Source organism: Crocodylus porosus, unplaced genomic scaffold (assembly GCF_001723895.1).
Source record: "Crocodylus porosus isolate Cpor-Errol unplaced genomic scaffold, CroPor_comp1, whole genome shotgun sequence".
NCBI classification, from domain to species: Eukaryota; Metazoa; Chordata; order Crocodylia; family Crocodylidae; genus Crocodylus; species Crocodylus porosus.
In genome coordinates this window covers 14,807,501-14,832,094 of record NW_017728948.1, presented here as the reverse complement: position 1 = coordinate 14,832,094, position 24,594 = coordinate 14,807,501, and the positions used below count along the sequence as shown (strand labels likewise).

The following is a 24,594-nucleotide window of genomic DNA, read 5'->3' as shown; positions in this document are numbered from 1 at the left end:
AAACTTAAACCAGTACTTACAGGCTTTGCTGGAACAGAACCTTTGTGTATGTGATCCATCTAACTTTGTGAAATAGTTGACACAGTAATATTCTACTAGTTGATATACAGTGCCATCCTTATATTTATATGAACCAATATCTAAATGATCTTCTGGTTTACAATATTGTGCCCAAGGTAAAGACCATCTTGCTGGATGTCTGGGAATTACTCCACCTGAAGCCAGTCAGTTTATAGAGAGTTTTTTGCAAAAGTACAAGAAAGTCCGTGACTTTACCAAGAAGACTATTGAACAATGCCGGCATAAAGGTAATACAAACTTTTAAAACCTTTTTGTTTACTGTTATTGTTTTAAAGTCTCAAGGATAGAGGCTCAACCCAGAAAAACCCAAGATAGCATTTATAGGATAAAAACACTTTATGAATCTCCAAAATTAGTTTTGACCTCCATTAGTTTGGCGACTGAAAGAACATTTGATTTGATTTGAGTGTGCGCATGTTGTTCAGTAGAAAAGAAAATGATTAGTAACAAGACAGGGTAGAAACTCGGTGTTCTGACAGCTGGAGGCAGAAAGGATTAAATGTCTCACTGTCACTTACGCACTTCACAGTAACTCAGCAGTCTCTTTAGGGGTGTCTTTTAATCGTCCTAAAATGTCCTTAATGAATGAGATTATTAAAATATCCTCATTAGCTGCAGTGGGCAGTGTCTTGAGTTCCTTAATCTTTTCTACTGGCTGCAGTGATACTTCTAAACATATCTGCCTTTTATTTAATATATATTCTTATACAGACAACTGACTAGAAATACGATCACTCGTTTTGGCCACTCGCTGTTAAAATTTTAGATGAACAAAAATAGGTCAGGATTGGTCCACTGTTAAATGAATTTAGTGCTGCTAGAGCAGATGTAGTAGGCCTTGTCTTTACAGGTAAATGGTCACATACTGAAAACATTTTAACTCAGTCACAATGGCTTGTCAGCTGTTAATTCTCCTTACTTGTTAAGATGTGTCTTAACATTTTTGAGGTTATGTAGGCTGCCTGAGTCTTAGAGCATGTTGTCCCTAATATTTTATAATCTTTTTCTGTAACTTCCCTGAATACTATGTATGTAGGTTGTGAGATAGTGGGCTGAGAGCTAAGAAACTCCTGGATTTCAATCCCATAAATAGCACTGCATTGCATTTTCAGCTTAGTTGTCATTTAATCCAACTTTGTGACTTTTATTTTTAGGCGCCCAACTTTTCAACACCATTTTCAGAAGTGTTGAATACTTACAACTCCCCTGGAATTCAACAGAAGCAGTAAGTGCTCAGCACATCTGAAAATCAAATCCTAAAACTGAACATACAGGCATTCTCTAATGTTGTGAAAATGTGGTTTTCAATCTTTATGGCCTCTCTGCTTTCCACCTCCTAACTGGAGATAGACAAAATATTTCCTTACCTGACCTGTATTGGGCATAATCATTAATATTTTTTACTAAGTGCTGTAAGTGCTAGAAAGTGCTATTATTGTTAATAATAATTTCAGCCACTTTTTATATTGTTATGTTTTACCTGGCTGTAATTGTGTAAGTATAGTATATCTTTTCCCACCACAGAGGTATTTCTTCTGTTTTGGGGTTTACCCTAATGAATGGTGACTTCGGATTTATTAGGATTTCTGTACCACAGGTACAGAAATTTATTTCCTAAGGGTTTACAGATATGTTCAGATATGTCTATTTTCCACAGACCAGTTCACTGTTAAAAGTTATATAAAATAATTTTATTAAAATTAAATAATGATGGAGATAGTGAGGAAACTGGTAATCATCTTGTTATTCCATACAAATTACTGAACATTGTTTTTAAAGCCATCCTCTTTTTATTTTGAGGTATTTGCTGAATAAGATTTCTGTTCCCAGAACGAACCCTGCTTATGTCAAGTTGAATTTCATCAGATTGACATACAATGTACTCCAGCATAAAGCCTGAGGAATTTATTTTTCAATAAACAGACTGTATAGTTTCTGGCCCGTGGAAGTTCAGGGTCAGTCACAAAGCCCAAACACAAATCAAGAACCAAACAATTTAAATATTTTTTACTTGCATCAGTCAGCACTTTTGTTCTTGAAATGCATTTGGCATCTGTGGTTACAGAGCCATAGGTCAGCCAACACAGGTTCTCCTTGCATCAAGTTTTGTGCCATGTCCACATCCCTATGTCTTCAGAGGGCAGTAATGCAAAGAGAGAATTAGCTGTAGATATTTGGCATGTTTTCTTTTGTAATATATTTTCAGACATATTAAAGAATGTGTGCAGTTCCTTAAAAAATAGCATACTGTTTAAAAGAAAGAAATGATAGATTTGCAATATTTTGTTTCCCATCACAGTGCTAAAGGAGTGCAGTATCATCACATTTGTTACTTCAATAGCTGCAGCACTAGCAGGAAAATTACAGCATTTTCAACCTGTTTTTATAATAGCATATAATTGATTCAGCCTTTTATTCATGGAAGATATGCTATTCTTTGTTTATGCTTTGTACAGCTCAGAAAAACTTCTGTCAAGGACTGTCATTACACACATAATTGGATTCATTAATTAGTGTAAGAAGTAGTAAAGTTACTGCAAATCTTTAAGTTGTATAAATAACTCCTACCCTCCCTGCTTGATGAAGTGTGCAACTCAAGCAATATAACTTGTTTTGATGTATTTAGTACAATATAGGCTTTTCTTTAAATATAATTGATCTACGATAACTCCACTATCACAATAATGAATCCATGCTATATCTGGATGACCAATAGCAAAAATTCTTGGCTGTCCACCAAGGTTAGGGATAGACATTCAAAAAGCCTGAGCCTGAATTAATTCATTCTTTACAGGTTAGTCTAACCTGCAAAGCTTGAACTGATTTGGAGTTGGGTAGACATTCCCTTTTCATTCCAGAAGTGCAGGCATATGCCTGCAGTGGCTCAGGCTAGAATCGAGGGTGCTAGGGCAGCCCTCCCTCCCCTTTGACACTGCTGTGCAGGGGGTTGGGGTGGAAGCGCATGGTCAGGCCCCAGCAGGACAGGAGTGTTGCCAGCTCCCAGCCCCTAGCTAGCACTCTGAGACAAAGGGAATGGAGGGGTGTGCAGTGCATGCATCTGTTGATGATACTGAGCTTTTTAATCTTCCTTTTCCTGTCTGCAGTCCTGGCAGGGCTGCCAACCGCAGTGTTTATCAGCAAAACAAATGTCTCTTTCATTAGTTCAACCTCTTCTTAAACAGCTTTTTCCAAGGAGGGACATTACTAGCTGAGCTGTTGATTGGCTCCAGAAAGCCCTAGGCAGACACTGTTCTGTCTGCCTTTGTCCTGTCTGCCTGCCCCAGTGAAATTGGAAACTCACAGATGCCTCTCAGCATTAGCTAGCATACCACATGCATAGGGTCTGTAGGGCTATGGGGTCCATGCTGTGGGAAATGGGATGGAGGGAGGGGGGAATCCCTGCATGAGCAGCAAGGGAAGCCAAGCAGACCTTGCTGTATGTACAGTCTCCCCCAGAGCTCTGGCTAGGGAGGAGAGGAGCAGGGCTAGCCTGTTCTCCGCAGCAGAGAGCACAGCCTAGCCCAGCCCAGGGCTACAAAGCATCTGGGGTGCTGGGGGACTCTGGTTTAACTTAAACCAGGAAGGGGTCTGGGACAGACATTGCATAAGCTGGTTTGATCCAAATCAGTTAAGTCTGATACTACATTCAACCAGGTTTATCTTAATCTGGTTTCAGCAATTTTGAAGCTGGTTTATGTGCACTAAACTTATGTTCAGTTACAGGTTCAAACCAGTTTCTGATCACTTAAACCAGTTTGTGTGTAATGTCTGTCCCAAGTTCAAGAGAAATGTGGCTCATACCTGTCTACTTAGACTCTTATGACGCCCCCTACTTCCTCTAATTTTTCAACTATGTTCTAAACACTAGCAGTGAAGGAGCAGACTTTTTCAGCCATACAGGCTCAAAAATGCTACAGCAGCGGTTCGATACCATTTAACACTTTTTTCATCCTACTCTTACCTCAGATTTTTGCTAAAAAAATGAGTTCTTTTTAGTGGCTAGATACCAGCCAAAGTCCTTTTATATATGTATGCTACATAGGCAAACAGAATTGCTAGTACAACTGATGATATTTATTTCATTCCCTGTAGGCATGATAAAATAAATGACTCATGTATATTATTTGTGCTGATGGTATTTTTACTCATAAAACTATAAGTACATTAAAAAGGCTAAATTTAGGCCTCATTCAAACACAGAATTGGAGGTTAGGATTAGGCCTCAAAAGCACCTTGCTATCAGCTGACAGCAAAAATCCCCATTGGAGATGATGCATAAGTGTTGACAGTGGGAGGGGGCACATCTCTTTGCCACCACGACCCCCACTGCTGCCAGGTGCTGGCTTTGACCAGGCTTCAGCCCTATACCCTATGGTCAGTGTAGAAATTGCACCACCACTTCCACTGCTACCAGGCCCTGTGCCCCACCGCTGGCATAGAAATCTGGAGGGGGGGAGGGGCACAGGTCCCACTATGCCCCCTGTTGTGAATGAATGCCATAATGGCATAAAGTCATAGTAAATATTTTCTCTTGAGAATTCTGCTTTCTGACCATTCCTACTTCACATCAGGAATAATATTTTAGCTAAGTCTGGATGGATTGTTTGACAAGGAAAGTTCCAACCCACATTTATTTCCTTTTCCTCAAAAAAAAACATTTTTGGTGCCATCAGTATTCAACAATTTCTGGTTAAACAAACATAACCGGATTCATATTCTCAGCATAAACTTAGGGATGGACTAGCAGGAGAAAAGTTCTCAGCTCTGTTTGTACAGTTTCCTCACTTTCCTTGTGCATCTGGGTTATTGAAAGAGAAAAGACCAACATTGTATAACTTTCATTTATGTTTGAAGATGACAGCGCCTTTTATAAAGTATCAGGAGCTCCAATAGGGTATTATGTAGTACATTGTATTATGCTTAACCCTTTGCAAATAATTTATATTTTCAGTCTGCTGGCTGAACAAAAAAAAATCAGTTTTGGGTTTACTGGGAATGAAAATTTTCTCCTTTGTCACAAAAAAAATAAAAATTAAAAAAAAAAGAGAGAGAAAGAAAAGAAAAAAGGTTGGTGTGTCCATATGTCCATTCAGGCTGACCAGAATGTTTTATTCAGCCCAAAACAAATGCTTCCTTTTATTTTGGGTGGATTATTTTACTTTTTGACATGTTTTTAATATTACATTTAGGGAAGTTGATAGTTGAACTAGGAATCAAAGTATTACATTTAGAAGACATGAAAAAGAAACTTTTTAGTTATTTGAAAATATTTTTGTTTTTCCACCCAGAATAATTTGCTGTCTTCAGGCCAAAGGCATCAATAATTTTAGCTGAGCCAAAATGTCATCTTTATTGTATAATATATCTACCTCAAAGTTACTAAACTCTAACTGTGGCCACATTAGCTAGCCAGAGCTAAGAGGTTTTATGGGCTTTTTCCAGTAGAAAAGGTTTTCTGGTATAAATATACCAACAAACCATCCTAGTGTAGAGACATATTCAGAGTTCTTTTGGCTAGCATAATTTATGCCAGTTATCCAAATGAAATAATCAAAATTAATAGAAAATAATTTTTTTCTCTGCTGGCAAAACTGCATCTATATTGGAGGGTTTTTTGCAGCAGCGATGGCAGTTAGAGGACATGATTTTTTTCACAATTCAGACTAATAAAGTTATGTTACGTCAACAAAACTTTGAATTGCATACCACGACTCAGTGACTTCAACCCCTATTAGTAGGGGCCTATTCAAATTGCAACTTTGTGCAAATTGTGACATTGGGTAATGTCCACAACATCCATGGGGTAAAAAAAATATATATTTTTACAAATAAAATGCTGGCTCCCCAGTGGGAGCCAGCAGTCCTTCACAGCCTGCTGTAGGCAAAGGGAGACTGCCGGCACATGGGACAACAGGCAAGATGGCTTCTGCCTCTCACCACTAATTGGTTGAGAGGCTGCCTATTGTGCCCCCACAATCAGCGGTGGAGGGTGGGGTCACATGACAGACAGCCCTCAGCCAATCTGTGGTGAGGGGTTCCTCAGCCAGAGGCATGGGTGGGGGGGGCCCAACCACAATAAGCCTGTGAAAGTGATGGCTGGCCTCGCATTCTGCCCATGTAATTGGCCTGCTGCCTCCTCAATTTGCATAGTCTCCTGCCTATTGGTTTCATCTGGGATCAAAGGTGCAAAGTCAGAACAATGGAAATATCAATTGCATCTGACTGAATCCACATTTCATCTGATCAGTCTGACCACTTAAATAGCAGGAGCACCAGTGTGTGCTAAGGGACTCTGACTGTTTTCTGTATTTAGTTACATTCTACTGATTAAAAGTGTGAGATAGTAGCTGACAAATATATGTATTATCTTCTAAATGGAAGTTTTATTACAAACCTCATCTTTAACCACAGCTGTTTTTATATTTTACATATCGAAAGGCTATGTGGTTTCCATCATGGGACGTAAAAGACCCTTGCCAAATATTAGTACACAGGACTACAGGCTACGGACTCAAGCAGAGAGGCAAGCTGTCAACTTTGTTGTCCAAGGTAAAAAAGAAAAAAAAAAGTTGAATTTTATATAACTGGAGGTTGACAGAAGAAATTTGATAAGCAAAAATAAATAGGTTTCATTTCATATTTTTAAATGATGAAGAATAAACAGTACTTGTCTACTAGGGCTGCGTGAAATTTTGCTGTCTGTTGCATTTTGATGCTGTTCCGACTCATTTTGAGCTCAAAACAGTGAAATCGAAACGAAATGAAGGGCTTTGAAACAGCCTCAAAACACAACGAGGGCAGCTGAAACATTTTGAGTTTCAGAGCTGAAGCTGGGTTTGATGGCAGGGAAAAATGAAGTAAGGAGAGGGAGGGGGAAGCACTGCTCTCATATTGACTGTGTAGCTGGCCAGTGACTGATCCTTCACTTAGCTGGCTGATCCTTCACTGAGGTCCCTTCTAATCCCAGTTCTCTGGTAGAGGAATGGAAAAACAGCATTAAAGGCAGCATTGTCTGACCTGGCCTGCTTTCTGCCTTGGGGTCAGTTACTGAGCTATCTTCCAGAAGCTCAAGAGTGTTAGGCAACAAAGGCTACTACTACCATTGATTTGATTTTATACTTACTAGCCTAGCAAGTGGGATTCTGCAACACCTTTTGCTTTCTTTCTAGACCTTTTCTATTGTATTATTATATTAATTGATTTATTCTTTTCAATTTCATAATTATATGGGCTATTATAATATAGAATTTATGTAGGAAGACGCATATAAATGTATAAAAATATATAAAATGTATATCTTGCATATAATAATTTAGAATTTATATAGGAAGGCACATATGCATTTATATACTTTTATAAAGACAAGACACTACAAAACACCATGAAGTGTGCTGGAAAGGCAGCTGGCAAGATTTCAGGGAGGGGCAGAAGAGGGGGTAGAGGGAGAGCTGCAAGTTCCTGCCCCTCCCAAACTGACACGCAGCCTATTTCCCACAACTAGAATGGATGAGGCTTCCAGCAAGGAGAGGGAAGCAGGCCAGTACCACTGCCTGTGCCTGGGACTGCATCCCCTCCAAGAGCACCACCTATAACCGCCCCCCCCCCCACCACCACCACCATGACAACAAGCAGCAGCACCAGCATGACAGTCTCCTTCACCCCCATTTCACTTCCCATGCTGAGCCTTCCAGTGCCAGAGGAAGAGCTGCAGCTGGATCTGGATCTGAATGTCATAGCAAGGGAACTTCTGGGGAAGGAGGGGGAATCGTCTGAGTTTGTGCTCCACACCCCTCAAGTTTCCCATACAGCCAGGTCCCCTGCCCTAGAAGGCACTTCAGAGGAGGCTGAGGTAGAGGTTGCAGAGGCAAGCGGCTCGCTGAGTCCACTTCTTTTGTTGCTGTGTGCGTGCTGAGGGGGGGAAATTGCAGCATCCACACATGCATCTCTACCCTATAAGCAAGCAGGTAGTGTGGTCTGGGATCATTTTGAGCTGGCAGATGATCCCACATACTCTATGTGCCTGCACTGCTGAACCAAAACCAGCTGGGGTAGGGAAACAAAACACATGAGGACCATGGGGATGGGGATGGGGATGCATCTCTGCAGGCACCACCCCCTTGCCGTTGCCCCTTCTTAGCCTGGCACCAGTGGGAGTGTGCCCAAAGGGAAGTCCCCCTTTTGCTCCAAAGCCCCCATTCCCCAAAGCAGGGGCAGGCCACCCTGGAGCAGTGGGGGAAAGCTGCAGACTAAAGAGGGTGCATTGCAAGAGCGAGCGAGATCACCCAGAGCATTGGGGAGATGCTTGCTGTCGATGGCTAGCCCTTCTTAGTTGAGTGGCCAGGGTTCAGGTGGCTTACGGTGCTCATGGCCCCATCCTCACAAGTGCCTGCACACACTGCCTTCAGCAGGATGGTGGTGCCCCCCCTGTATGAGGCATGCAGGGAGTACTTGAGGGAGGAGCTGTGCAAGGCACGTCTGCAGGTAGCCTTACACTTTGCCTCAGAAGTCTGGAGCAGCCGGGGTGGAGATCACGCCTACCTCTACTTCACAGGGCACTGGTGTGACCAGTCAGGCTGTCGGTGGGCTCTCCTTCAAGCTGAGGTGATGGATGAGTCCCACGTGGCAACAGAGATCATGGGGGCCATGAACCACTTGGTGCAGTGACAACTCATTGGGTAGGGCGAGCTCACCCACGGGTGCATGGTCACCTACAATGTGGCCAATATGGTCAAGGCGGTCTGTGTTGGCATCCATTGTGTGGCACACAAGTTCCACCTTGTAGTCAGGGATGCCTTGGAGGGGGCAGGCCAGTGATAGTGCTAGCACCACCAGTGAGCTCATTTCAAAATGCAGGAAGGTGGCAGGTTGCTTCCACTGGAGCATCAAGTGGGGCAAGATGCTGCAGGACAAACAGGCAGAGCTGAATATCCCACAGCACAAAATCATACAGGATGTGGAGACTTGATGGAACTACACATACCTGATGCTTGAGAGGCTGGTGGAGCAACAGAGGACCATCCATGATATGGCCTTGCTTGGGGAGATTGGGATCAGCATCCCCCTTAACAGAGCTGAGTGGGATACCATCTCCCAGATCTTGTTGGTCCTCAGGCTCTTCCTTGAGGTCACCAAGACCCTCAGTGCTAGCGATACCGTCCTTAGCCAGGTGTTCCCTGTAGTGAGGGAACTTCAGAGCCAAATGGAGAGCTTCCATGGGATCAATGTTCCTGGCTGGGGCAAGCTGCTGTCACCAGGCGTGCGGGCACTAGTGAGGCAGCTGAAGGATGGCATCAGGAAATGGTACGATCCCTTGAGGTCCACTGTGGTCCATGTGCTGGCCTCCATGTGTGACCCAAGGGTGAAGGGCAGCATATGCAGCAGCCAGAGCCTGAATCAGTGGATAGAGGTGCTGGTGAAGAGAGGCAGAACAGTGGAGGTGGGCAGACATGGAAGAGGGGGATCTAGTGTCCCATGCTAGCACACCATCCACCAGCCAGTTTCCTCCTCCACCACAAGCACTGCCATTGTAGGCCAAGGGCATGGCTTCCGTGATGGCATCCAGAGACACCAGACCCCACCATCAGGCAGGTAGCACTCAGGCCTTGGTGGCTGCTTACCTCACCCAGGATGTGGAGCCTCTGCTGTGCGACCCCTTGGCTTACTGCGCAAGCTGGATCCAGATGTGGCTGGATCTGGGCACAGTTTCCTGGGAACGCCTATCATGTCCACTGACCAGTGTTCCAAGGGAGAGGGTGTTCAGCATTGTTGGGGACGTAGTGACACCCCATTGCACCTGCTAGGATCCTGGTTTGGTGGAGCAGCAGGTGTTTCTGAAGGTGAACCTCATGCTGCTGGGGTTCCCCAAACTCCAGGTGCAAACTCAGTGAATGCCACCCTCCTCACTCCATCCACACCTATTTCCTTTTTTTAAAAAACATTTAATACTCTGCTCTCAGAGCTAGAGGGGGCACTCACTGCATCACCAACCAGCAGGGGAAGAACATGTCCCTGCTGAGCTTCCATGCCAAGATGAACTTGGAGGTATGGCCTGGGGCTATGGCATGGGAGACTGGTACCTCTTGAGTCAGTGACCGGGGAGAGGTGGTGTCCCCCAGCAATCGATCACACTGACTGAGGGGGGGGTCCCCCTGCAGCCAATCTCACTCACCAAAAAGTGGCCACGCTGCTTCCGGAAGTCCTGTGGCCACTTCTGGAAGCGGCGTGGCCACTTCTGTTGGTGGCCTCGCTCTCTGGCCAGCATTCACGGGGAGGCACCGGCACTCCTGTCTGTTGCCTATACAGGGAGTGCGGCCTGACGGGGTGCACCAGCGCTCTCAGGGGATGCATGATCATCCTTGTGCACCCCCTGTGCATTGCTACTGGGCTATGGGGAAGGAGGAGACCCCAGGTCCTGGGCTTGACCACTAAAACTGCTCTCTGCCAGGGCTGGGGAGGCCTGGTGGGACTGCTGGCACCAGGAAATGCCAGGACCAAGGGTCCCCCTGGTGAAAGGTGAGTAGAAGGCACCATAACCTCCAGCCACCCCACGCATGCATGCAGTCCTGTCTGGGGAAAGCCCAGCCTATCACATCTTTGCCAGGTTTGAGGCTTTCCACTTTTACCTGTGCTGCTGCAACTGCCCCAGCCTGTCGCTCACCTCCTGATGCCTCCATTTCTATTTTCACTGACTGGCTTAAGTGGTAACTTGCCCTCAACCAGACTTAAATGGCGCGAGATGGCTAAATATACTCTTAGCTTCTTTTAACATGTCTTGCTCACCCCTGATATTCTCTCACTTGCTCCTTTCCTTTTCTTCTTCTTCTTCTCTTACCCAAATTTTGGTCAAGCAAATGAAAGCAAATTCTATACCGTATTGCCATTAAGCAGTTGAGTGCTTCCTATAGTTTACAGGTAGCAAAAGTAATGAGCGGCAGTTGTTTCAGTGCTTCAAATGTATTCCTGTCCTGGTCTGGCCCCTTTTTTTCAACTCTCTCAGTTTCTCAAAGAAACTGTCTATTTCTTTGGTAGCTTATGACCCAGAAAACAGTGCTTCTGTGCCTTTGTTACTAAACTGACCTAACTTTGGTTTAATTGATTTCTGTTATTTGAAAATCACAGTTCCAGGTCTCTAAATAGTTAGGTATCATTTATTCTTTCTGTTGAAATAGCACTCATTCTTTTGTATGGAATGTTTGAGGAGAAATTTGCAAAGCCTAAGGGTAGAGAAGATGTTATTTTCATGATAGTTTTGCAGCCTTGCCAAACAAGATTGAAATTGAAATTAAAAATCAACATGAGGTGCACTGATATCCATCAGTCTAAGTTCACATATTTTCTTTGAAGTAACTTGGGGCTAGATTCAATAAGGGACATAAGTGCTGAATGGAGGACTTAACAGACTTGAGATGCCCAAATCTAAATTGTGACCCAACCCCGCACCCCTCCCCCAGTCAGTTGCTGTCTAAGCCTGGAGCTGCCTAAGCTCACTAAGCACTTCACTATTTGACTTTAAAGTTCTCTACGTTCCTAAAGTTGTGCTGCTGAGCACACTCAGAAATAACCAGTCTACAGCTTACTGGTTGGGTTACTCGGCTAGAAGGCATTCCATTCCCTGCTCCAAGAACTGTTTATGCATTTATTTAATGACTGTTGAATGTAAGTTAATGAAGCAGTCACTGGAGCCCAGGACTCTCCCCACCAGCAGCATGTCCTAATGACAGAGTTAGTCACCATGTTCTCTTGCTCCCTCTCTGTGGTCCAGCGCACCTTGAATTCTCTGCTGAACAGTGGCAATGCCTGAATAGGAGGAATAGTCCCTGTTCAGTCTGTCATAATCCGGCGGTGATGGCTCATTCCTGGGAGATAGGACAACGTTAATTTGAATCCCCTTCAGACTGAGGAGGGAAGTGAACCCAGGGCTCTAACTTCATGAGTAACCATGTTAACCAATAGTCTGTTATGTCCAGGTGCACCAGCAACACCACAACAGTCATTTTGTAGAAAAGGAGTAAGTCCTGCTAATTCCTTTGAAAGAGCAGCTGCAAATACCTTCAGGAGTCAGTTCTAACCTGCGAATCCCAAGTGGACAACAGCAACTTCCTATAGTCCCAAGTGAGAAGTCAGAAGCTCCCCAGCTGAAGCTGCCCACCTGCCCTCCAGGAGCATTAAGGCAGGAGGAGGAGCCACTGCTGCGTGTAGGCAGTGCAGAGCAGCACCTGGCCAGCTGCAGCCACATTGGGAACAGTTTGCTGGAAGCTGCTCCTGCCCCTGCCACGCCATTCCAGGTGATCGGGCAGGCAGCTTCACCTGGGTGGCTCCTGCCCCAGTACTCGGGGTCCCAGCTTCAGTTCCCAGCTGCCTTCTCAGGACCTGGAGCCCAGAGCCCTGCATGCTGGGGCAGGAGCCACCCGGCTGAAGCTGCCTGCTTGCGTGGCATGGCGGAGGCAAGACCAGGAGCAGGAGCTGCTGCTGGGGGCAGGGAGAGCAGACCAGCACCTGGCCAGGCTGGGCCAGGCTTGCGGGAGCAAGTGAAAGTGCGGTGCAGGCTGCAGTATGAGCAGGAGGGGCTTGGCCCCATGTAGAGCGCCACAGGGGCAATGTAGACTGCACCACCCTGGTGAGATCTGCTGTATGTGCCCCCTTCATCCCTCCATACGCACACCCCCCATGTCCGTCTCCACACACAGCCCACACTCCCCCTGAGGGCAGAGACATGTAGGGAATGAGCTCGGGCCCTAGCCCCAGCTGTCACTGCTTTGTGACACATCTCTGTGATCCTGGACTTACCTGTGCCCTCCTGCTTCTGACACTGCTCCCCACCTGCCCGTAGCCCCATAAGGAGTTTTGGTGAGTTGTTGTAGTTTGGGAGGGCTAGGGGCAAGGAATGCTGTCCAGCTGGCCTGCAACAGCTCATTAAAACTCTCCATGTGGGCCTTGGGCCCAAATAATTGCCCACCCCAATATAGAAACTAAGTCCTGGCACAGAGTTTTAGGTTTCATTCTGGGGAAAGATGTCTAAGACTATAATAGCATAGTAAACATATTGTCTTTTGGTAGCGGCACCCTCAACACACTTCATTGTGTTGGTTTCCTCCTGACCTGGAAGCAGTGTAACTGCATCCGCATAGGTGAACTAATCATCTTGGAGGTGTCCTAATTGGCACAATCATTAAAGCTAATAAAGCCTGCTTCAAGCATCAAGGGGATGCTTCCTTGGTTAGAAGGCAACACCTCTCCAGCAGCATTGCAACTGAAGATAATAAATTTATCAAGGAAACATAGCCCTAGTCCTTTATTGTAGCTGGGTCTTAGTATCTTTAAGTTTCACTTGAAGATGCTGTTTAATGGTCTGCGTAATGTTAGAGCAGAACTATGAATCCTATTAGGTAAACCAAAAATGCTTTTTCGAATAGGATGCTGTGGCCTTTTTTCTAAAAGCTGCTTAAATTTTCTTCTAGCTAGGAGCAGTGGGTTTTTTCCTTCCAAAGTTGCTTTTATTTTAATGTCTTGTTTTCAAATATTCGAAGTAGTGAAGTGCTGGATGGCAGTTAATGGTGCAACAAAACTTAAAACTAGCAGCAAAAGTAAACTAAATATGTATAATCATTTTATGACTAATTTCTGTTGTGCCTTAAAGTGAATGTGATGCAGCTGATGATTGGTTGGCTCTGGGACTGCACTGTGGCTCAAATGGCTCAAGTCCCTGCTAACTGACAGCCAGCTGATCATTGGCTGGCTCTAGGACCTCATGTGCTCGAGCCACGGTGTGGTCCCAGTGCTGCTGATCATCTGCCTCACGTCCATTTTAAAGCATGCTGGCACAGAGCCCAGGATCATGATCTGGCAAGCAGAACACCATTGGGGTCTGATCGCCAATCCCAACAATCGTGTGTCTTGCCATTCACATATATCACCTTTAATGAATGTCTGTCAATAGTCTATGTTTCAGATAACCAACTAAAATTGAATTCTGTAGTGCTGGATGAAATCCCATATTTCCGTTCATCAGAAATTTTCAACATTTCAAACTTTTGTTTCACTGCAATTGAAACACAATATTAAATTTTGAAATGTTCTATTAAAAATAATTTCCAAAACATGTTTTTGGAAATGTAAAAACAGCCTTCTTGACCATTTTTATTTTATTAAAGTTGTATTGCTTTGTTTTGATATTTGTAAGAAAATCTAGCATGATTAATATAATGTAATAGATATAATGAAAATAATAAAGATGAGAGTCAAAACAAAGTACTTCAACTTGATTAAAATGAAATATTTTGCTCTAATTAAAATGGAAAGTGTTAATACTTTTTTTTTATTTGGTAATTTTAATGTTTTTGTGAAATCCTGCGTATTTACAGAATCAACATTTTCTGCCAGACAGCTGTTCCAACACAAATCTTCACCCAGCTATAGTATTCTGAAATATATTTTAGAAGGTTGAGAAAATGACTTGTATATAATGAGATTTTACTTCCATAATTTTAGCTGTAAGAATTTTTAAAGACCATGATTATTTGTCATTCATGGTTAATAAAATACTGCCAGACTGTTACTGTGATAAAATATACAATGATGACTTCACCTAGCAGCTTGTATCTCAGATATTGTGATATAACAACTACTATTCAAAAAGCTACCTAACTTAATGTCACAAATACTGTGAGAAATACAGTGTGCCAATTCTAAGTGGCTGTAACTGGCTTTCATATAATTATTTCTTAATACATTTTTCTTATCGGCTATTCATTCAGCTGTTTTAAATAATATCCCAGCATAATCTTTCCAGATTATTTGTTTAGGCTATAACACTCTGATTCCGCTCATAAAGTAAGTAAAAAATGCTTTCTGGGTGCTTATTCATAAATATCTCTTATTCCATTATTGTGAAAATAGTATTGCTTCAAAAAAATCCCAGAGGTTTGAGAATGGAGGAAGACCTTTGATTCATGAATAAACCTTGGAATTTCGAAGACATTTTCACTGAGAATGAGCTATTCCACAACTCCCAACTGCAGAATGTCTTGTACCTTGCCCTGCCCAAGCAACTAATATTAGGCTAGTGAGAAAGACAGGACGTTGGATTTAGACCAACTTCTAGTCTTTTGTAATAACTCTGTTTCACACGTTGGCCATTGAAAAAGGAAAGAAAAGTAACCTTCAGGGATAATTGAATGTTGCAATGCAAGTTTAGACCTAAATGCCTGTGTTACCTCTACAATTCATGGGCAAAGTTAGGCATCTCAGAATAGGGTTCATAACAGCTTGTATATGTAATAGAAAACTGCTGAGGCTGGCCAATAGCAAACACTGAAGAGAGGGGTGCATGTTTAAATCCAGCCTTTTTCAAGGGTTTAGGTGCCTTTCTCTAGACTACAGAAGCACCTATGTCAGATGGAGGTTCTGAGCTCAGCACTTCCCCTGGACTTGGGGTGCCCAAGCCACCCTTTCAGGAGTTATCAGGGGTTGCTCTCTTAGCCTAAGGGCAGTGATTCCAAAAACCTGAGCCTGAATTGATTCAGTCCTTGCAGGTTACTCTAACCTGGCTAGGCTAAATCAGTTTTGTAACCAGACGGGCATCCCAGATAAGCAGGCACATGCCTGCAGTGACTCTACAGCAACCCTCCCTCCATTTCCACAGAGCTGCCCTGAGGGGCGGGGTGGCCAGGCCCCGGCAGGATGCTCTGATTAGGGTGGGGTCCCCTCTCCTGACCACCCTGCAGGGAATGTTTATCACCCCTAACTCAAGTGTTTATCAGCCCATTAAGAAAACAGAGGGACATGACCAGCTGTCTGTTGATTCTGCCTTTGTCCCATCTGCCACAGCTCAGAGGTAGGCAGCATGTGGTCTGCTAGCTAATGCTGAGAAGTGTCTGTGAGGGATGGGGGGATGCCTGCTTAGCAGAGAGTGGGGAAGCAGATGCCTGGGAGCAGAGGGGAGGGGCCAGCCCTGCTGTGGAGCAAAGAGCCCCGCCCAGCCCAGAGAGCACGCTGGGATGCTGGGGTACTCAGATTTAACTTAAACCAGCAAAAAGTCTGGGATAGACATTGCATAAACCAGTCTGAGCCAAATCAGCGAAGTCTGGTACTACATTCAACCAGGTTTATCTCAGACTAGTTTATGTGCATTGAACATATGTCCTGTTACAGGTTTAAGTCAGTTTCTGATCACTTAAACTGGTTTATGTGTAATGTCTTTCCCTAGCCTTAAATGGGGCTAGTGGTAGTACCACTACCACCCCACTTGTTATACACTTGCTCAATCATCCAGAAACTGGGAAATGTGGGACTGCCCTAATTATTGAGCAATGGAATCATTCTCCCTCTTGATCAGTAGCAGTAACAGTGAACAATGCTTGATATTACATGGTATGTATAATTACATTCTTAGTACTACTACTGGGATGACATGAAATTATTCATTTATTAGATTTATATGCAGCCCTTTCCAAAAAACTCACAGAGACTTATAGGGGATAAGGAAAAAAAAACCTTAAAAAAAGCAGATAAAATATTAAAAATAATAATATAATAATGAAAACTGTACTATCAAATTTCAAAATGGAATTTCATTTTGAAGTAACATTTTAAAAATGTTCCTTAATGAAATTTTAAGTAGAAACTTTTAATTTATTTTAGTTCCAGTTTGGAATGTAAAGAAATTTCAAAATGTCAAAAATTTCCTTTCAAAAGGAAACTCCAATTTTGATTGGCTCAGGTGGATTGACACCTCTTTTTAATGTTGTTTTCTTCCTTCCTATTGATCTTATCCTTTGTTAGTTTTGTGGTATCTGTTTTAGACTTGGTATCAGTTCAAATGGGCTTATAGTTCTAAAAAGCTCATTTTTAAAAGTGGATCACTTTCTTTTGTAGGATCTGCAGCAGATCTTTGTAAAATGGCCATGGTTGAGATTTTTACTTCTGTTGCCCTGTCTCCAACTTTAACAGCCAGGTTAGTACAAGAATGACTGCAATTCTCTGTTTGATTGTAGATAAGAGATGGAGGTCATTTAGGTAATTTTTTTTTGCTTTATTTTTGTTTCATTTAATAAATCTGTTGTGCCTATACTTTACTGATACTTTTTTTCTGTCACATGATTCCACGCAGTTGAAGGAATATTCCATATGCATCTGTTTCTTTTAACAAGTAAGGACCAGTACTATTACTCAAGAGGAAAAACCTGCAGCATCCTTATAGGCTCGGCAGTGCTACGTTGGATAGCACTACAGAAGAAAGAGACTTGGGGGTCATGACTGACCACAAGATGAACATGAGCCTGCAATGCGATGCTGCGGCTAGTAAAGCGACCAAAATGCTGGCGTGCATCCATAGATGCTTCTCGAGCAAATCCCGGGACGTCATTCTCCCCTTGTACTCGGCCTTGGTGAGACTGCAGCTGGAGTACTGCGTCCAGTTTTGGGCTCCACAATTCAAAAAGGATGTGGAGAAGCTTGAGAGAGTCCAGAGGAGAGCCACGCGCATGATCAGAGGTCAGGAAAACAGATCTTACGATGACAGGCTGAGAGCCATGGGACTCTTTAGCCTGGAAAAGCGCAGGCTCAGGGGTGATCTGATGGCCACCTATAAGTTTATCAGGGGTGACCACCAGGATCTGGGGGAACGTTTGTTCACCAGAGCGCCCCAAGGGATGACGAGGTCAAACGGTCACAAGCTCCTGGAAGACCGTTTCAGGCTGGACATAAGGAAGAATTTCTTTGCTGTCCGAGCCCCCAAGGTCTGGAACAGTCTGCCAGCGGAGGTGGTTCAAGCACCTACGTTGAACACGTTCAAGAGTAAAGTGGATGCTTATCTTGCTGGGATCCTATGACCCCAGCTGACTTCCTGCCCTTTGGGCAGGGGGCTGGACTCGATGATCTCCCGAGGTCCCTTCCAGCCCTGATGTCTATGAAATCTATGAAGAAGACATTTTTATTACCTCATGCTCCAGTAGGTGTTTGGATAAATCCATCCAGATATACTGGGCCTGGTTCTAAAATGTGATGGGCACCTACAGCTCCATTTGAATTTAGGTCAATAGATGTTCAGCACCTTTGAAAATTAAGTCTGTTGCACAATGCAGTTTGAACTTCCATGGAAGGGGAGGGGTTCTGGTCCTTGCCCTTGGTGCCCCTCAAACAGAAGCTACCTCACTGCTGTTCATCCAATGAATATTAAGTGCAAAGTGTACAGAAGCTTTTGGAAGAACCAAGTTGAAACCCCCTCTTTCACCATTGCATGTTTGAACTGTTTTTTCTGTGGTTAAAGCCTTAGGAGTCACATGGCATCATGCTGTGTCAAGGCTATTCCAATCTACCCAGAATGAATGCAGTCAGACTGGAGCCTACTGAGCATGCACAGGGCAAACTTAAGTATTCATGAGCAAATAAAATCCAGACTGTGAATAAATGCCAAAAATTGCATTTGCATGGTTATGTAAATGAAGGTAGGTGTGTAAAGACAAAATGAGACTTAGTCCAATGTCTTTAATGGAACCCACTTCCATGCAGAAATGAACGGACAGAGCCAATCCCTCTCTGACCTTAATATTGCCCCTATACTAGGATGAGGCAGACCATAGGGTTTGAACAAGTAGAAACCATCTTGGTTTAGGTGACCAACACCAGGGATAGCATCTACTGGGTATCTGTGCCGCTCATGCAGTCCAGCCTCAAAGGGCTGATGCACCAGTTTCAGAAGTCGGGCTAATCATTTTATATTTAACAACAGATAGTAAGATTTCCTGAAAGATGAAATTCCCATAAAAGTATGGGGTAAATTAAAAATATGGAGCACAGAAACAGCATTAATAGACATTTATTTACACACAATAGCTCTGTGTTATTTAATCAGTGTAAAGTAATATGCAAGAGACGACACCCAAATTATTTCAGTATTACGGATATTGTAATATATGGTTAGAGTTCAAAGCATAAAACAAAAGGACTGCATTAACAAAACGTACAAAATATAAAGCCTCTTGCTATGACTAACCTCTTTCCAATTCTTGGACAAAAGACTAGTGACCCATTTAAAAAAAAAAATAATTTGATCTAAATCTGGAATGGGAAATAGACATTTGGCAGGACATTCTGTATGTAGCCAGGGAACAATCTCTCTCTGTCTTAAATACTGTATGATGTACTGTTATCTATTACATTACCTTTGGGTCAGGTTCTTCACCCCTTTTTGCTGTTGCCTGAGCTCCACAGTCTGGTTATAAATTCTTTCCATGGGCATAATGGTAGGGTCAGGATCCTAGGACAGATGCCCAACACCAAGCAGCATAGGGGCAGGGAGGGAGAGGACAAGAGAATATCTCTGCTGTGCTAGTTTTCATCTGTGAAATAAGCCTTTAGGTAGTTAGAGGGAGCAGGGCAAAACCACAGGTTCTGACTTACAAGAGAGACTGGAATGGTGCCCCCATGGGAGTCTGCCATGGGAGTCTGCGTGGCTGTAGGAATAGCAGCTGCTGGGAGAGTGCAGAGAACTGGGGTCGTGCCAAGTAAGACACTACCCCCTTGGCTTTCCCGTAGTCATTATCTGCCTTTAGGGGCCATAACCAGCTGATGGCAGGTAGAAAAAGCCCCAGTCCTAACCTTTGCTAACTTATGCTACAACTGAGGGAGCTGTAACTTGGAACAGAAATGTCTCTGTGCAAAGCATAGTATCAGACAGTTTTGCCTTGCATTCTTTCACAGAGCTGCCCCTTTTAAAGAGATGGTGTTACCAATAGCTGGTAAGGCACAATACATGAGGAGAAACTATTAGGTGTTGAAATTGCTTTACATTGCAAAAGTATAGGGAGAAGTGCCACCCTACACTTCATGAAAGTGTCACTGGCATTGTGTTCCAAAGTTTGTATTATTCATATAGCAGGTGTAGCAATAAAGAAAGATCAAGACATCTCTGGCAGTTGAGAGAAGCTGCTTGAAATGGGAAGTCTGAACTTCTGCCAATGATTAACAAGTGGATGGCTCAGTTAAAGGAGTTCCTCTTAACAGGTACTAATGGCACCTTCCTGTAATATTTAGTAAGCACTTAGGAGTCAAGTTGTCACAGAAAACACAACATCTCTCAAACTGTAATTAGCAGCCTTTGCAGGCTTCCAGATAGGTCATTGTGGGCTGCTGGAGAAAGAGACTAGACTGAGACCCTGAAAGGTGGGTACCTGCTCAGCCAGCAGTTTGCTGGGCCATCTTTATGCAAGTCGTTTCACTTCTTCCTGCTTCCATTTCCCTGTTTGTCAGTGGGGGGTAATGGCATTGCTTTCGCTGAGGTGCTTTAGAGTTGCTGTTGAAAAGAGCTACAGAAGAATTAGGTACTGTTGTTGTTGTTGTTGTTGTTGTTGTTAGTATAAGCATCCCTCAAAATCAAAATGGCACAATCAGTCTCATGTTACTGTTACATCCTTTCCTATTAATTCTATTACTTGATACCTTGATCTATCGATACCTATACTTATAGCCTCTCCCTCTTTTTAAGTACTTTAATCTTTGTGACACCATCTAACTTTGGGATAACTTTTTTTTGCTTTGAAATAACATAACCTGTCAGAACATTTTGAAACACTTTGCATAGTCACTGAGGGTGAAATGGCCAACTCGTTTTTCACACCAGTCAGCAGTTTCTCCTGCAAGCAGTTCAACTGATTGCCAATAACCACAGCAGTGTGAGCAAAGAGTTCACGTTTCAGTTTCTAATCATTTACAGTTTTCTCAGATGTAGGTAGGTTTTTCAGGATGTGATCACTAACAAAACCCATTTCTTCCTGATTACACTGTATAAACAGGTCCTGGTAGGTAGGCAGAAACCTCAGTGCTGCTAAGCTAAGGCTAGGACTGATTCTTCTGTTCCTTAAAGGAACTGAGTTTGCACATCTCTCCTGTAAAATAAATAAATAAATAAATAAAAATCTAGTTTTCTCAAGTAAATATTGATCTCTGGTACCTTTAGCCATCTGTTATCACAGCACTTGACTGCACTATAAGCAAATAGCTCTTTTAGACTTTTAACTTTCATCTTGGATTTTCAGATATACAGGCCATTCCCCTGTCTATTTGGGCAGTGGTTTTGCTTTGGAAGGTGGGGAAATAAATAAGGGCTCTTAATTCTACTCCAGAGATGACAGTTTGCTGGTATCAGAGGTAGACATATTCATCATCTTGGTAGCAGAAGGAGGCAGTCCTGAGATGTTCTTATTACTGCCATAGAAATTAGCAGTGTGAACTTTCCAGTAGCTGCTGTCTACATTCAGTAGGGGAATGAAAAACCCTCTTGTTCTATGTTTAACGTGGCAAATTTCCTATCCCTCAGGGTTCAGAAATGCTGCTAGTAAGGCTAGTCATTACTTTCCTTCTAACATATGGGGATCATTTGTGGCAGTATTATCCTGGATCCAGAATGGGGCCACAGAGTGGTAAGGGGACTCCAGAGCTTCCACTGCAGACTTGCACAGGACTAGCTAAAATATAGCTCTTTTTTTTTCTAAACTAAATATGTTTCATATCAAATACAGAATACCATAAATACCCCTAGCAAGAAAGACATTCAGGATCTAATGCATTTTAAAATGGCTCCTTGTCCTTGTAGCTATCCAGGTCATTCAGAAAGAACAAATATAATTACTTCATTAAAAATATATATTAGCAGGTCACTTTTTAGTTTGGTATGTTTTAAGCTACTTAGGCCTCCTGTTCTGCATGATTTATTCACTGAGAGAGCATACGTTTTACATGTTAATTGGATCATAGTTACAATGTCAAAATGTCCTGGCCTTTGCAATTAGTGTGTGGTTCAAATAATATTCAGGAGGCATCCTAAAAGCAGAAAATATCTTCAGCAATAGCTTTTAAGATAAAAGCTTCTTGGATTTTGTGTGAAGAGAAACTTGAAAATTCTAAGAAATCATACAAAGCTACCGTAAATGTATTTCTTATTCTTAGCAGCAGGATGATCTTATCTGGATTCCTTTCATGATGATCTACAGCAGTGAAATAACAAATGGCATCTGTAAAGTCAGGCATGAAAATACACTGAAATTTACTGTGGGGAGCATGAGGAATGCCGCACTGGATCAGACTCAATATCCTTCTGGTCCAGTAGACTGTTCCTGCCAATGGGCAGTACCAGATGCTTCAGAAGAGGATGTAAGAGCTCTACTGTTGGCATTTGGGAGATAATCTTTTCCCCATGTAAGATTCATTCGGATCTCTATCAGTTGGAGAAGGCAATAAGCTCTGAGGCCCAAGATTTAAAATTCTTTCCAAAAACATGTATTGTCATTTTTTATGTTAATACTGCATACTCATGCTATTCAGTTCTTGGCCACAGTGACTCCCTGGGTTCCACTATTCAGTTATGCCTTTTGTGGAAAAGTATTTTCTTTTATCAGGCTTTAGTTTCTCACCTTTAAATTTCATCGTATGCCCCTTTGTTCTCCAGTGATTAGGCAATGAGAATAATAATTCCCAAATTTTCTTTTTTCTCACGGTTGTATATTCCTGTATCATGTTTCCTCTTTGTCATCTCCAATCAAAAGAAAATACTGTATTTATCCAAATATAAAATGACCCTGATTATATATGTGGAAAATTTATAAACTTGTTACAATGTTCCATGTATAGAATGTAATTGTTGGAGGTTTGCCTTGAATATGGCCGCCTCCCACTGCTACAGCAGGGAAAATAAATTTGGGTGGAGTCAAGTGGCTCCCTTGCCCTCTTGCCCCCTATCCCCAACTTCTTTCCCCTGCAGCCTCTTCTTTACTGTCTGACTCTGTTCTCCCTGACCATGTGGAAGTGAGAAGCAGATTGGAAAACACTGACCTAAAAATAAGCATGCCTGTAGTAACTTTGCATTGAGGGAAATTACTAGTGGTACATACAGACTTAGTTCATCTAAACTGATGCAGTTTACCTCTTTTGAAATCACTGCAAGGTTTTAGCTCAGGTATACCATAAACACACTTTTAAGCAGCACTTCTGATTTTTTTTTTTAATGGAATTTTTTTTGTATCCCAGGTCAAATTAAGCAGATAGGCCAGATCAGTTCCAAATCCTTTGAACTGTTCAAGAACCATATGTGGTCATACTACTGGCTAGGATCCTCCACCGCAGTCTTTTCAACCTGGGGCTTCAGATACTTCCAAATCTTTTGGCAGGCATCCTAAGTGCAGGTGCAAGCTCAGAGGCTTGTGGTTCAGAAGCCCCCAGGTTTCACTTGTCCTAAGCCATACAGCCACAGGAGCAAGCTAGGGAGAAATCTCCCATTTCCATAAAATCAGTTTGTAGCCAAGATCCTCCCACTGGAAGCTGGCCAGCGGGAAGCTAACCATGAGGTTCTCATAGGGAGTTCTGTCCCAAAGGTGTACCCTCCATTACACAATGATAATTTCATTACCTTGGTCATGTTATTTCCACTGCCAGAGAATCTACCACAAAGATAGGTTAGTGATCTTTTTGGTGAAAAATATATATGTGTGTGTGTGTGTGTGTGTGTGTGTGTGTGTGTGTGTGTACACACACATAGAACTTAGATATTTACAGTTTGTAGTCATCTTTCATCACATCTTCACACACCCCAAAAAAACCCCATAATCCCACTACAAAATATGCACCCATGCAAAAGTCTGCCGGCTTCCCTAGCCCAATCCCACAGTCCTCTTAGTCCACGCCCCGGTTATGGGGTTTCAAGTGTCAGCTCCCACTGGAGGGCCCGCTGCTGCTGTCTTCATCCCTGTCATCCTAGCCAGTTGTCTCAGTGTCTTTTTCACTGTCCACTTCTGCGCTGGGGGGTGAGGGGAGTGTCTTGGAAGATTCTTGGCTAAGTGTCTTTTTGCCAGGTGGCTTTGGCCTTGTCCTCACTGTCCTCTGCTAATGATTTCTGGTAGTAGAAATGGAGTTCACTCAGAGCCATTTTAACACAGTCTACCACCTCTAGGTCCATGTGCCTGTACATGAGGAAATTCCTGGATTTCCACAGGGCACTCCTGATGTGGACCACAAAGTGACTGAAGCGGATCAACAGGTTCCCTTGGTATTTGGATGGGTGCCCGTATGGTGCTGCCACTTTGGTCAGCTGATTAACCCCGTCATTGCTTCACAGAGCTGCTTTACTTTTTTCCACACCTCCTTGGCATAGATGCAGAGCCATAGGAGGTGATCAGTCATCTCGGTGGCTCCTTGGTAGATAGCCCTCGGGCAGCTGGGTCTCCCCAGCTGCCTCTCTGTCTCTGAGCCCTCACCGGCAGGGCTTGGTGGGCTATCAGCCAGTTCAAGTCTCTGTGGTCTTTGTGCAGGCTGGGGCTGCCAACTCTGACTGAAGCTATTCCTGGAGATTTTTTTTTTGTAGTATGACATAATGTCATTAATAGGGGTGCTCCAATAGAAGTTTTTTGGGCCGACACTGACGGCCTATTTTTAATGAGCCATATCAGCTGATACCAATCCGATTGCTGATATGCAGCTGGGCAGCTTGGAGAGCAGTGTCTGGCTGGTAAATCTGTTGTGGGGGAA

The 24,594-nt window shown here is 43.2% G+C and overlaps 1 protein-coding gene across 1 annotated transcript in view; it reads left to right on the top strand.

The window, feature by feature from the left end:
- The window catches only part of POLN (DNA polymerase nu), a 215,139-nt gene that overhangs the window by 150,025 nt on the left and 40,520 nt on the right, over positions 1–24,594 (top strand). Inside the window, exons 20-22 of the mRNA XM_019552905.1 lie at positions 177–308; positions 6,520–6,630; positions 16,954–17,032. Of these exons, the coding sequence (XP_019408450.1) occupies positions 177–308; positions 6,520–6,630; positions 16,954–17,032 (322 nt within the window). The remainder of the gene's footprint in view (positions 1–176; positions 309–6,519; positions 6,631–16,953; positions 17,033–24,594) is intronic.